The sequence below is a fragment of the Xenopus tropicalis genome, chromosome 6 (genome assembly GCF_000004195.4).
Source record: "Xenopus tropicalis strain Nigerian chromosome 6, UCB_Xtro_10.0, whole genome shotgun sequence".
Lineage (NCBI taxonomy): Eukaryota > Metazoa > Chordata > Amphibia > Anura > Pipidae > Xenopus > Xenopus tropicalis.
Window position 1 is genome coordinate 150,629,081 of NC_030682.2, and position 14,289 is coordinate 150,643,369.

The window sequence follows — 14,289 nt, forward strand, 5'->3', positions numbered from 1 at the left end:
TAAATATCCGCCCCATGTACCTGCCGCCTATCAGTAAAGGAAACAATGGAATTCCCCCCCGGGGCAGGTAGGTGTGTGAGTCTCTCGGCTGAGCCAGGGAATGTGGGCTGGAATTTACCCCGCACTTGTCTCTCTGCACTCTCTCCTGCCCCAGAGCCAATGTCTCTCTGCCTCACTCGCCCCACGCTGACTGTCAGGGAAGGACTCTCTATCCAGCGCCCCTGGGCCATGGCCGGACTCAGGCTGGGGGGGGCTTTAGCCTTCCTGCTGCTTCTCAATGGTAAGTGGCCACAATCTTATATATTTAGGGATCAAATGCAATAAGACTTGGCTAATGCCCCATGTAGGGGCCACTGGCATATTCAGTCAGTAGCCCCAATAGCCCCCTGTACCTGCTGTTATCCTTACAAGTGACAGTTGGAGGCTTATTGGGCATTTATTTATCATGAATATAAGATAAGTGGGGCAGAAAGGGCAGAAAGGGGATTTGCCCAGGGAATCTAGTAGAAGATTAATAGTAAGAGTTAATAGTAAGAGTAATACAGCACATAGCCAGGCTGCTTTGGTTGCAGTGGGAGTTATGGTTCAGCAAGAGCCTGACAAACACATGTTGTATAAAAATAATACAAATGACATTATAGGAACAGAACGTGAGACAAAAAAGACATATTTTAGTCACAAGAGCTCACAATCCAACAGGAAGTAGTGCTACTGGGGCACACAAACAAGGAAACATATGGAATAAAGGGGCAGTAAAGCGAATACAAGGGGGTGTTGGGGGACCAACTGGATGGGTCGGCTGCTCACTGGCCCAACAGCACGTCCCATGTCACTGGGTTTTACTGCCCCAGCCCATATAATAAACTGCATTTATTGCCCCGCAAAGTGCCAGGAACAGAAGCAAATTCAGGTTCCGTAGCTGCGGTTACTGAGACAGTTACTCAGGGGATTTCTGCCTTCTGTTCCATTAAACAATAACCGGCTCTGGGGTTGTTTATACAGGTACAATAACATCATCGGCAAATCACTCGAAAGCCATTGCATCCAGCGGCTTAACCTGTATCTGAATTTGTATTGGCAACAAACAGGGGTAACATACAGGGGTACAGGGGTAACATACAGGGGTAACATACAGGGGCAACATACAGGGGCAACATACAGGGGCAACATACAGGGGTAACATACAGGGGTAACATACAGGGGTAACATACAGGGGTAACATACAGGGGTACAGGGGTAACATACAGGGGTAACATACAGGGGTAACATACAGGGGTAACATACAGGGGTACAGGGGTAACATACAGGGGCAACATACAGGGGCAACATACAGGGGCAACATACAGGGGTAACATACAGGGGTAACATACAGGGGCATACAGGGGCAACATACAGGGGTAACATACAGGGGTAACATACAGGGCAACATACAGGGGTAACATACAGGGGTACAGGGGTACATACAGGGGTAACATACAGGGGCAACATACAGGGGTAACATACAGGGGTAACATACAGGGGTAACATACAGGGGTAACATACAGGGGTAACATACAGGGGTAACATACAGGGGTAACATACAGGGGTAACATACAGGGGTAACATACAGGGGTAACATACAGGGGCAACATACAGGGGTAACATACAAACATACAGGGGCAACATACAGGGGTAACATACAGGGGTAACATACAGGGGCAACATACAGGGGTAACATACAGGGGGGGGCAACATACAGGGGTAACATACAGGGGTAACATACAGGGGCAACAGGGGTAACATACAGGGGTAACATACAGGGGCAACATACAGGGGTAACATACAGGGGTAACATACAGGGGTAACATACAGGGGTAACATACAGGGGTAACATACAGGGGTAACATACAGGGGCAACATACAGGGGTACAGGGGTAACATACAGGGGTAACATACAGGGTAACAGGGGTAACATACAGGGGTAACATACAGGGGTAACATACAGGGGCAACATACAGGGGTAACATACAGGGGTAACAGGGGTAACATACAGGGGTAACATACAGGGGCAACATACAGGGGCAACATACAGGGGTAACATACAGGGGTAACATATACAGGGGTAACATACAGGGGTAACATACAGGGGTACATACAGGGGCAACATACAGGGGCAACATACAGGGGTAACATACAGGGGTACATACAGGGGCAACATACAGGGGTAACATACAGGGGAACATACAGGGGTAACATACAGGGGTAACATACAGGGGTAACATACAGGGGTAACCATACAGGGGTAACATACAGGGGCAACATACAGGGGTAACATACAGGGGTAACATACAGGGGTAACATACAGGGGTAACAGGGGTAACATACAGGGTAACATACAGGGGCAACATACAAGGGTTAACATACAGGGGCAACATACAGGGGAAACATACAGGGGTAACACACAGGGGTAACATACAGGGGTAACATACAGGGGCAACATACAAGGGGTAACATACAGGGGCAACATACAGGGGAAACATACAGGGGTAACACACAGGGGTAACATACAGGGGTAACATACAGGGGCAACATACCAGGGGTAACATACAGGGGCAACATACAGGGGTAACATACAGGGGTAACATACAGGGGTAACATACAGGGGCAACATACAGGGGTAACATACAGGGGCAACATACAGGGGCAACATACAGGGGCAACATACAGGGGCAACATAGAGGGGTAACATACAGGGGTAACATACAGGGGCAACATACAGGGGTACAGGGGGTAACATACAGGGGTACAGGGGTAACATACAGGGGTAACATACAGGGGCAACATACAGGGGTAACATACAGGGGTACAGGGGGTACAGGGGTAACATACAGGGGTACAGGGGTAACATACAGGGGTAACATACAGGGGCTACATACAGGGGTAACATACAGGGGTACAGGGGTAACATACAGGGGTAACATACAGGGGTAACATACAGGGGCAACATACAGGGGTAACATACAGGGGCAACATACAGGGGTAACATACAGGGGTAACATACAGGGGTACAGGGGGTAACATACAGGGGTAACATACAGGGGTACAGGGGGTAACATACAGGGGTACAGGGGGTAACATACAATGGTACAGGGGGTAACATACAGGGGTACAGGGGGTAACATACAATGGTACAGGGGTACAGGGGGTAACATACAGGGGTACGGGGTTAACATACAGGGGTACAGGGGTAACATACAGGGGTACAGGGGGTAACATACAATGGTACAGGGGTACAGGGGTAACATACAGGGGTACAGGGGGTAACATACAATGGTACAGGGGTACAGGGGGTAACTTACAGGGGGTAACATACAGGGGTACAAGGGTAACATACAGGGCAATGTTTTACCCCGGGTCCTGTGGCTACATCGCTATTGATCTTATTAATATAGTGGCCAAACAATACACCTTTGAGTATAGTGAACATGATGGTTCTTTCATGTAATGTCCAGCCAATCAGAACAAAATATTCCTACACAGACGTGTAAAGCGAATATACAGCTCAGTTATATATAGAAAATAATTTAATTGTAATATCTTCTACAGTAACTGCTACTAGAACCGAGACCATCACAGCACCTCCTACCACCTCTGAGACCACCAGCCTTCCATCCCCTACTGTTATAACTGAGACCCCATCAGCATCTTCTACCACCTCTGAGACCACTAGCCTCACATCCCCTACTGTTATAACTGAGACCCCATCAGCATCTACTACCACCTCTGAGACCACTAGCCTCACATCCCCTACTGTTATAACTGAGACCCCATCAGCATCTTCTACCACCTCTGAGACCACTAGCCTCACATCCCCTACTGTTATAACTGAGACCCCATCAGCATCTTCTACCACCTCTGAGACCACTAGCCTCACATCCCCTACTGTTATAACTGAGACCCCATCAGCATCTTCTACCACCTCTGAGACCACTAGCCTTCCATCCCCTACTGTTATAACTGAGACCCCATCAACATCTACTACCACCTCTGAGACCACTAGCCTCACATCCCCTACTGTTATAACTGAGACCCCATCAGCATCTACTATGACCTCTGAGACCACCAGCCTCACATCCCCTACTGTTATAACTGAGACCCCATTAGCATCTACTACCACCTCTGAGACCACTAGCCTCACATCCCCTACTGTTATAACCGAGACCATCACAGCACCTCCAACCACCTCTGAGACCACCAGCCTTCCATCCCCTACTGTTATAACTGAGACCCCATCAGCATCTTCTACCACCTCTGAGACCACTAGCCTTCCATCCCCTACTGTTATAACTGAGACCCCATCAGCATCTACTACCACCTCTGAGACCACTAGCCTTCCATCCCCTACTGTTATAACTGAGACCCCATCAGCATCTACTACCACCTCTGAGACCACTAGCCTTCCATCCCCTACTGTTATAACTGAGACCCCATCAACATCTACTACCACCTCTGAGACCACTAGCCTCACATCCCCTACTGTTATAACTGAGACCCCATCAGCATCTTCTACCACCTCTGAGACCACTAGCCTTCCATCCCTTACTTTTATAATTGAGACCCCATCAGCATCTTCTACCACCTCTGAGACCACTAGCCTTCCATCCCCTACTGTTATAACTGAGACCCCATCAGCATCTACTACCACCTTTGAGACCACCAGCCTCACATCCTCTACTGTTATAACTGAGACCCCATCAGCATCTACTATCACCTCTGAGACCACCAGCCTCACATCCCCTACTGTTATAACTGAGACCCCATCAGCATCTACTACCACCTCTGAGACCACCAGCCTCACATCCCCTACTGTTATAACTGAGACCATCTCAGAATCTTCTACCACCTCTGAGACCACTAGCCACACATCCCCTAGTGCTATAACTGAGACCCCATCAGCATCTACTACCACCTCTGAGACCACTAGCCTCACATCCCCTACTGCTACAACTGAGACCCCATCAGCATCTACTACCAGCTCTGAGACCACCAGCCTCACATCCCCTACTGTTATAACTGAGACCCCATCAGCATCTACTACCACCTCTGAGACCACCAGCCTCACATCCCCTACTGTTATAACTGAGACCATCTCAGAATCTTCTACCACCTCTGAGACCACTAGCCACACATCCCCTAGTGCTATAACTGAGACCCCATCAGCATCTACTACCACCTCTGAGACCACTAGCCTCACATCCCCTACTGCTACAACTGAGACCCCATCAGCATCTACTACCAGCTCTGAGACCACCAGCCTTCCATCCCCTACTGCTACAACTGAGACCCCATCAGCATCTACTACCAGCTCTGAGACCACCAGCCTCACATCCCCTACTGTTATAACTGAGACCACCTCAGCATCTTCTACCACCTCTGAGACCACCAGCCTCACATCCTCTACTGTTATAACTGAGACCCTATCAGCATCTACTACCACCTTTGAGACCACCAGCCTCACATCCTCTACTGTTATAACTGAGACCCCATCAGCATCTTCTACCACCTCTGAGACCACTAGCCTCACATCCCCTACTGCTACAACTGAGACCCCATCAGCATCTACTACCAGCTCTGAGACCACCAGCCTCACATCCCCTACTGTTATAACTGAGACCACCTCAGCATCTTCTACCACCTCTGAGACCACCAGCCTCACATCCTCTACTGTTATAACTGAGACCACCTCAGCATCTACTACCACCTCTGAGACAACCATCATCACATCCCCTACTGCTACAACTGAGACCACCTCAGCATCTTCTACCACTTCTGAGACCACAAGCCTTCCATCCCCTACTGTTACAACTGTGACCCCATCAGCATCTACTACCACCTCTGAGACAACCATCATCACATCCCCTACTGCTACAATTGAGACCACATCAGCATCTTCTACCACCTCTGAGACCACTAGCCTCACATCCCCTACTGTTATAACTGCGACCATCTCAGCATCTTCTACCACCTCTGAGACCACTAGCCTCACATCCCCTACTGTTATAACTGAGACCATCTCAGCATCTTCTACCACCTCTGAGACCACCAGCCTCACATCCCGTACTGCTACATCTGAGACCACCTTAGCATCTACTACCACCTCTGAGACCACTAGCCTTACATCCCCTACTGCTACAACTGAGACCACATCAGCATCTACTACCACCTCTGAGACCACCAGCCTTCCATCCCCTACTGTTATAACTGAGACCATCTCAGCATCTTCTACCACCTCTGAGACCACCAGCCTCACATCCCGTACTGCTACATCTGAGACCACCTTAGCATCTACTACCACCTCTGAGACCACTAGCCTTACATCCCCTACTGCTACAACTGAGACCACATCAGCATCTACTACCACCTCTGAGACCACCAGCCTTCCATCCCCTACTGTTATAACTGAGACCATCTCAGCATCTACTACCACCTCTGAGACCACTAGCCTCACATCCCCTACTGTTATACCTGAGACCATCTCAGCATCTACTACCACCTCTGAGACCACTAGCCTCACATCCCCTACTGTTATACCTGAGACCATCTCAGCATCTACTACCACCTCTGAGACCACTAGCCTCACATCCACTACTGTTATAACTGAGACCCCATCAGCATCTACTACCACCTCTGAGACCACCAGCCTCACATCCCCTACTGTTATAACTGAGACCATCTCAGCATCTACTACCACCTCTGAGACCACTAGCCTTCCATCCCCTACTGTTATAACTGAGACCATGTCAGCATCTACTACCACCTTTGAGACCACTAGCCTCACATCCTCTACAGCGGCAACCGAGCCCACCACAGCATCTCCTACTTCTATTGAGACCACCAGCCTAACATCCCCTACAGCAGCAACTGAGACTACCCCAGCATCTTCTACTACCACTGAGGGGACTACACCCCCTCCTACTTCAGTTGAGACCACGTTCCCATCTGCTCTAGGGACCACTGCAGTAGGCGCTACTAACAAGAGCACAGCTGCCATAGTCCCTACAAGTGAAGCTGAAGCCACATCAGCATCTTCTGCTCTGCCCGATGCCACCAGCCTCTATACCGTACCGGCCACTACAAGGGAGACCTCTTTGGCAAATACAACATTTGAGAGCACTTTATATACAAGAACTGAGCAAACGTCCCAAGTGCCATTTACTACCCAACCTGAGACCACTTCAGCATCTATTGGAAATGAGACCGCTACCCCGGTACCCTCTGCTGGGACAAATGAGACCACTTCAGCATCTCCCAGAAATGAGACAACTATCCCAGTATCAACTACTTGGACAAATGAGACCACTTCAGCATCTATTGGAAATGAGAACACTACCCCTGTCCCCACTACCTGGCCGAATGAGACCACATCAGCATCTCCCAGAAATGAGACCACTACCCCGGTACCCTCTGCTGGGACAAATGAGACCACATCAGCATCTATCACAAATGAGACCACTACCCCTGTGCCCACTACCTGGCCGAATGAGACCACTCCAGCATCTCCCAGAAATGAGACCACTACCCCTGTGCCCACTACCTTGCCGAATGAGACCACTCCTGCATCTATTGGAAATGAGACCACTACCCCTGTGCCCACTACCTTGCCAAATGAGACCACTCCTGCATCTCCCAGAAATGAGACCACTACCCCTGTGCCCACTACCTTGCCGAATGAGACCACTCCTGCATCTCCCAGAAATGAGACCACTACCCCTGTGCCCACTACCTTGCCGAATGAGACCACTCCTGCATCTATTGGAAATGAGACCACTACCCCTGTGCCCACTACCTTGCCGAATGAGACCACTCCTGCATCTATTGGAAATGAGACCACTACCCCTGTGCCCACTACCTTGCTGAATGAAACCACTCCAGCATCTCCCAGAAATGAGACCACTACCCCTGTGCCCACTACCTTGCCGAATGAGACCACTCCTGCATCTATTGGAAATGAGACCACTACCCCTGTGCCCACTACCTTGCCAAATGAGACCACTCCTGCATCTCCCAGAAATGAGACCACTACTTACTACAATGCTACAGTACCTACTACACCAACAGCTACTACAAGTGAGAGACAGTCGACAGCTCCCAATACAACTGCACCAACAGTCACAACAACCACGACAAGTCCAACAACTACTACTTCTCCTTCTCCTGCCCCACACGGTGAGTAGAGGCTATTGTGGCCCAATACTTAGTATTTACCCTATGTAGGAAGCCTGGGCTTGATAGGGGCAATAGATCTCTGGCTCGGGGTATTACTGTGTAAAGTGTGGGTACTTGGGGGAGGGGCTGAGTGGGCGGCGGGGGCTCCCAGAGGGGTGTGGGGGCCATGGTGGGGTTCCCATGGGGGAGTGTGGGTGTATTTGGGGGAGGGGCTGAGTGGGCGGCGGGGGGGCCCCAGAGGGGTGTGGGGGCCATGGTGGGGATCCCATGGGGGAGTGTGGGTGTACTTGGGGGAGGGGGCTGAGTGGGTGGTGGGGGGCCCCCAGAGGGGTGTGAGTGCCAGGGTGGGGATCCCATGGGGGAGTGTTGATGTACTTCGGGGAGGGGGCTGAGTGGGTGGTGGGGGGCCCCAGAGGGGTGGGGGGGCCATGGTGGGGATCCCATGGGGGAGTGTGGGTGTATTTGGGGGAGGGGGCTGAGTGGGTGGTGGGGGGCCCCAGAGGGGTGGGGGGGCCATGGTGGGGATCCCATGGGGGAGTGTGGGTGTATTTGGGGGAGGGGCTGAGTGGGTGGTGGGGGGCCCCAGAGGGGTGTGAGTGCCAGGGTGGGGATCCCATGGGGGAGTGTGGATGTACTTCGGGGAGGGGGCTGAGTGGGTGGTGGGGGGCCCCAGAGGGGTGGAGGGGCCATGGTGGGGATCCCATGGGGGAGTGTGGGTGTACTTGGGGGAGGGGGTTGAGTGGCTGGTGGGGGGCCCCCAGAGGGGTGTGAGTGCCAGGGTGGGGATCCCATGGGGGAGTGTGGATGTACTTCGGGGAGGGGGCTGAGTGGGTGGTGGGGGGCCCCAGAGGGGTGGGGGGGCCATGGTGGGGATCCCATGGGGGAGTGTGGATGTACTTCGGGGAGGGGGCTGAGTGGGCGGCGGGGGGGCCCCAGAGGGGTGGGGGGGCCATGGTGGGGATCCCATGGGGGAGTGTGGATGTACTTCGGGGAGGGGGCTGAGTGGGTGGTGGGGGGCCCCCAGAGGGGTGTGAGTGCCAGGGTGTGGATCCCATGGGGGAGTGTGGGCCCTGCACCCCCCAGTCTGACCCTGTAATTAAGTGTGAGCAGCATCACTCGGAACAGGGATATCAGGGCAATTAAATCAGATTGGGGCAAGTGCAATCAGACAAAGCAGCTGGGCAGGTGATGCCACAGAGGGTAATTGTTGGGAGTTTTGCCCCCACCTACAAAAAATTCCCCCAGAAAAACTCCCCAGATCTCCCTGCGGCACTAACAGCCGTGAGTCAGGGCAATCCTACATCCCATAATATGTGTGAGCGCCGGCCCAACCCGTTTGGTTAGAGGCTCCCACGTTCCACTGTAATAACCAGCCGGGGCCCCTGCACTTCCCTAGTCATGTGACCCAACCAACCCGACCAGTTCGGTAAGTATTCACATCACAACCCAAATAGATTAAAGGGAAAGTTCACCTATTAAAGGTTTTTTTCCAGTTGAATTATTTTCAAGTAAAGTGCTGGGAATTATGACTCTTTTATAACAGCTTTTTATTTGTCTGTGTTTTTATAGAGATATAAATATAAAGTCTTCCAGGAGCAGCTCAGTAAGGGGGGGTCACCGACTCTTCCAGCCCCTACTGAGCATGTTCCCTGAGCGTTACTAACGTCTGTCCCATAGCAACTGTTACCGTTGGTACATTAGTTGGTCCATTTCCCAGCAGCACCTCCAGCCCCTACTGAGCATGTTCCCTGAGCGTTACTAACGTCTGTCCCATTGCAACTGTTACCGTTGGTACATTAGTTGGTCCATTTCCCAGCAGCCCCTTCAGCCCCTACTGAGCATGCTCCCTGAGCGTTGCTAATGTCTGTCCCATAGCAACTGTTACAGTTGGTACATTAGTTGGTCCATTTCCCAGCAGCCCCTTCAGCCCCTACTGAGCATGCTCCCTGAGTGTTACTAACATCTGTCCCATAGCAACTGTTACAGTTGGTACATTAGTTGGTCCATTTCCCAGCAGCCCCTACTGAGCATGCTCCCTGAGTGTTACTAACATCTGTCCCATAGCAACTGTTACAGTTGGTACATTAGTTGGTCCATTTCCCAGCAGCCCCTTCAGCCCCTACTGAGCATGCTCCCTGAGCGTTGCTAATGTCTGTCCCATAGCAACTCTTTTGGTTTGATGGTGCAACTGCTCCATCAAACCAAACCAGTCTCCCAAGGCTTTGTAGGCGCAATTCCCAGTTTTGTGTAGTTCCGACTTTTACACATTTCACACTCTCTCTCCTCGTTCCTCGCAGTGTCAGGCAAAGCCGTGCTGAAGGTCAAGGTCCAAACATCCTCCTCATCCTCAGCCAGTATCGGGCAGATGTTTGTGAAGAAGGTAAGGCTCCAGTAGGTGCCCAAGCGAGTGGCTCTGGGCCTGACTATGTGCTGGACTACATGGGGCTGCTCTGCTCTTTGGCCCTAGGGCTGACACTCATACAGTGGGGTAGGGTTGCCACCTCTCCTGCATGGGAACTTGGGGCAGGGAGGCGGGGCATGATTTCACAGGGGTGGGGCACTTACATAATGGGGGAGGGGCTATGATCTTGGAGAATCTATCTGGTTTATCCCAATGGCAAACCCTACAGTGGGGCCTACTGACATTGAGCCAATGGGCCCCTTGCAGGAGGAGCTGCCGACTCGGTCTGATTGGGCAAAATCGGCAGCATAAATCTGCCCCTGTATCTGCCATTATAGTCATTCAGCAATCAGCTTTGATCTCACAACTGCAGTTGGACTAATTTAAGCTTCTCTCTGATTGGCTGGTTCCTATGTGATTGCACTGGGTTCATTCCGGTCTCCTTGTTGCCCCCGCAGGTCTGTTCCAGTTTCCCCCCAGAACTACAGGGCGGGGGTATCAGATTCAGCTGGAACGGCACCAGCCTGGACTGCGCTTCTGTTCTGAGCACCGCGAGCCCCTTGGCAAAATGAGATCTGCGGGTATCGGCGCTGTCTCTTTCTACACTTTCTGAGCAGCCATTGGTTGGCCAGTCCATCCGACAGTCTAATTTCGGCCCCAACAAACAGCATGAACTCTACATTACAGACTAAAGGGATCCCTGTAGGAGACACAGTGGATTCTGCATGGCAGACAATACGGTTTCTACAGAGGAAATAGACCCTTTGAAATCCCTCTGTGGATCCTTCTGCTCAGACCCTGGGCTGGGGGGTCAGCGACCCCTATAGACACTACAGTTGCATTTTACTTCCTTATATGATGTCACACATAGTACAGGCAGCAGCCTTAACTCCTATTGGCTGTGTCTCCTGTCAGTCTGACACTGGGGCTTCCTGTGCCTGTAAGTTAGGGATAGGCTGAGCCTGTTTGCCTATGTCGTTGCAAGGGAGAAATTAGCCAATGAGCTTTCATTTTATGCAACTGGTTAGATCGCACCAGCAACGACCTGGTCCAATAGGAAACAAGTAAGGGCAAAGCCTGGCAGTGATGATGTCAGCATACAGGAAGTTCTCAGTGTGTCGGGTTCAGAATAGGCCCCTCCCATCCCTTCAGATAGCTGATCAGAGACACAGAAGGACTGATTATATAAGCAGAAGCTTTGCCAGTGGCCTTGGGCTTGTTATTATGGGAAATGGATGTTCTGACACGCTGCTGAGAGCCTTGTTGGTGGTTTAATGAGATTTGGACACTGAAGGTGAAAAATTCCTTTAAACTCAAAAGAAATACTCATCCGTGATATGGAGAAAGAACAGGCCCCACCCCTGCTTATCATTAACCCCTCCCATTAACTCCTTACCATGACTTTCCCTTCATCCCTCTGCTCCTCACTCCATCCCCTGTCCCCATACATTCCTGCTCAAAGCCCCCGGCTGGCCCCGGCACCCACTGCCACTGCTGTTCCCCACCTTAACCCTTTCTCTCTCTCAGGCTCCTTCCCTGTCAGATCCTACCCCTGAATTCCCCCGGAGAGAGAGAAGGTTCAGCAAAATTTTCTGGGCCCCCCTCCTCCCACGCCCTTCCCCCCAATGGCCCCTCCCCCAGTGACCCCTCCCATCAGTACAAAGGACACACAGACATTGGTAGCCAGGGCCCACCTAAAACATTGGTAGCCAGGGGTTATGTTTTGCATTGGTGCCAGCCCAGGGCCCACCTAAAATATTGCTGATCCTCCCCCAGTGTCCTTATACTATGGCCCACTCCTCACTGCTTCCTCCAGCACCCCCCAGCATCCTCTAGCTCCCCCCCAGCATCCTCTAGCTCCCCCCCAGCATCCTCTAGCTCCCCCCCAGCATCCTCCAGCTCCCCTCCTCAGCATCCTCCATCTCCCCTCCCCAGCATCCTCCAGCTCCCCCCAGAATCCTCCAGCTCCCCTCCCCAGCATCCTCCAACTCCCCCAGCATCCTCCAGCTCCCCCCCAGCATCCTCCAGCTCCCCTCCCCAGCATCGTCCAGCTCCCCCCAGCATCCTCCAACTCCCCCACCATCCTCCAGCTCCCCCCAGCATCCTCCATCTCCCCTCCCCAGCATCGTCCAGCTCCCCCCAGCATCCTCCATCTCCCCCCACCCAGCGACCTACAGCTTCTTGCGGCTTCCCCCAGCTCCATCCTCCAGCGACCTCCTGCTTCCGCCTGCTCCCTCCGTCCTTTGGCTGTGTCTGTCCCCGCTGCATTCGGACTTTTATATGGTTGCGCCCCGTTCGTACTGACGTCACGCGCACACACGGGGCGCAACCAATCAGGGCCCGTAACTCTTTAAAGGTTGCCCGAACTAAAAAACTGTATCATGGACAGGCCCCCTTTAAAGAGCGAGGATCGTCTGGGCCCAGGGCAACTGTCCCCCCCGTGCCCCCCTGATAATGCCCAATCCCTTCCCGGCACAGACACCGCTGCTTTACCCACTGTAACCTCCAGCGCCATTAGCTCCTATTTGTGTGTTACCCACTTAGATTGCAAGCTCTATGGGGCAGGGACCTCCTTCCTCTTAAATGTAAATGTATTTTTGTATTTATTTATATCCTATTATTGTTCCCTGTCTGTCCTATGAATGTATTGTCCTGCTGTACAACTCTGTATATATAAGTATAATAATAATATAATAAATACACAATAGAACCTAAAGGTACGGACCAACCCCACGAATAATACCGTACGGGATAATAACAAACGTTCCCAGTGATACTTCTGCATCTCTGTCGCCATCTAGAGGTTAATATGAAAGGTACAGAATGTTAAAGATGAACGAGGGAAACTACCCCCCCAGAATGAATACGTAACCAACTGACAGTTTATATTATATTAAGTGGCCTATTAAAGAATCTCCCCAAACTGGAATATATATATCAGTAAATATTGCCCTTTTACATCCTTTCCCTTGAGCCGCCATTTAGTGATGGGCTGTGTGCCCCCTCAGAGATCAGCTGACAGGAAGTGATGCAGCTCTAACTGTAACAGGAAGTAGTGTGGGAGCAAAAGGCAGAACTCTGCCCATTCATTGGCTGATGGGGCCTAGCATGTATGTGTGCCTTGGCTTGTTTGTGTGCACTGTGAATCCTATGATCCCAGGGGGCGGGGCTTAGTACCTAAAATGGCAGTTTCCTATTTAGGATTACCCAATGGCACATACTGCTAAACAAGTATATTTATATGAAAATGGTTTATTTAGATGAAGCAGGGTTTTACATATGAGCTGTTTATGTGATATTTCTTTATAGGGCCCTACATTGTTTGGGGGTATAGTTTCCCTTTAAGGGTCTCAAATGTAGTGGAGAAACCACTGTAGGGAGTGGCCTCTGCAGCCCTGGGGGAGGGGCTGTGGAAGGAGAGGGGGGTATATTTGTGCTAGGGGCACGTATGCTGCTTGTCAGTTGCTGGACACTTGCTATTGTTTCCCTGCTACAGCCCCCTGTGGGCCCCCCCCCTCCCCACCGGGCCAGTTCATGCTTACTTGGCGAGGAGGGGCCCCATGTGCTGATCACACATCTGTATCTGGAGCAGGTATATTCCCATAGGTACCGGGTCACAAGGGGTGATGGGAAATGGACCAACTAATGTACCAACTGTAACAGTCGCTATGGGACAGACGTTA

The 14,289-nt window shown here is 51.5% G+C and overlaps 1 protein-coding gene across 3 annotated transcripts; it reads left to right on the forward strand.

The window, feature by feature from the left end:
• The first annotated feature begins 130 nt into the window (after positions 1-130).
• Positions 131-11,661, forward strand: muc22 (mucin 22). Of its 3 annotated transcripts, none has more exons than XM_031904156.1 (5): positions 131-280; positions 3,586-7,671; positions 7,735-8,205; positions 10,503-10,585; positions 11,065-11,661. In XM_031904156.1, the coding sequence occupies exons 1-5, from the start codon at positions 160-162 to the stop codon at positions 11,176-11,178; spliced, it is 4,875 nt and encodes a 1,624-aa protein (XP_031760016.1). In that variant the 5' UTR covers positions 131-159; the 3' UTR covers positions 11,179-11,661. The 3 variants fall into 3 exon arrangements, with proteins under 3 accessions (XP_031760016.1, XP_031760015.1, XP_031760014.1); XM_031904155.1 differs by having other exon boundaries at positions 132-280; positions 3,586-7,581; positions 7,645-8,205; XM_031904154.1 differs by having other exon boundaries at positions 132-280; positions 3,586-8,205.
• The last annotated feature ends 2,628 nt before the right edge of the window (positions 11,662-14,289 follow it).

Excerpts from the sequence above, each read along its gene's own strand:
- muc22 (XM_031904154.1), top strand. The coding sequence starts at position 160 with ATGTCTCTCTGCCTCACTCGCCCCACGCTGACTGTCAGGGAAGGACTC. Across the intron at positions 281-3,585 it reads CTTCCTGCTGCTTCTCAATG|TAACTGCTACTAGAACCGAG; the intron begins GTAAGTGGCCAC and ends TATCTTCTACAG. Across the intron at positions 8,206-10,502 it reads TCCTTCTCCTGCCCCACACG|TGTCAGGCAAAGCCGTGCTG; the intron begins GTGAGTAGAGGC and ends CGTTCCTCGCAG.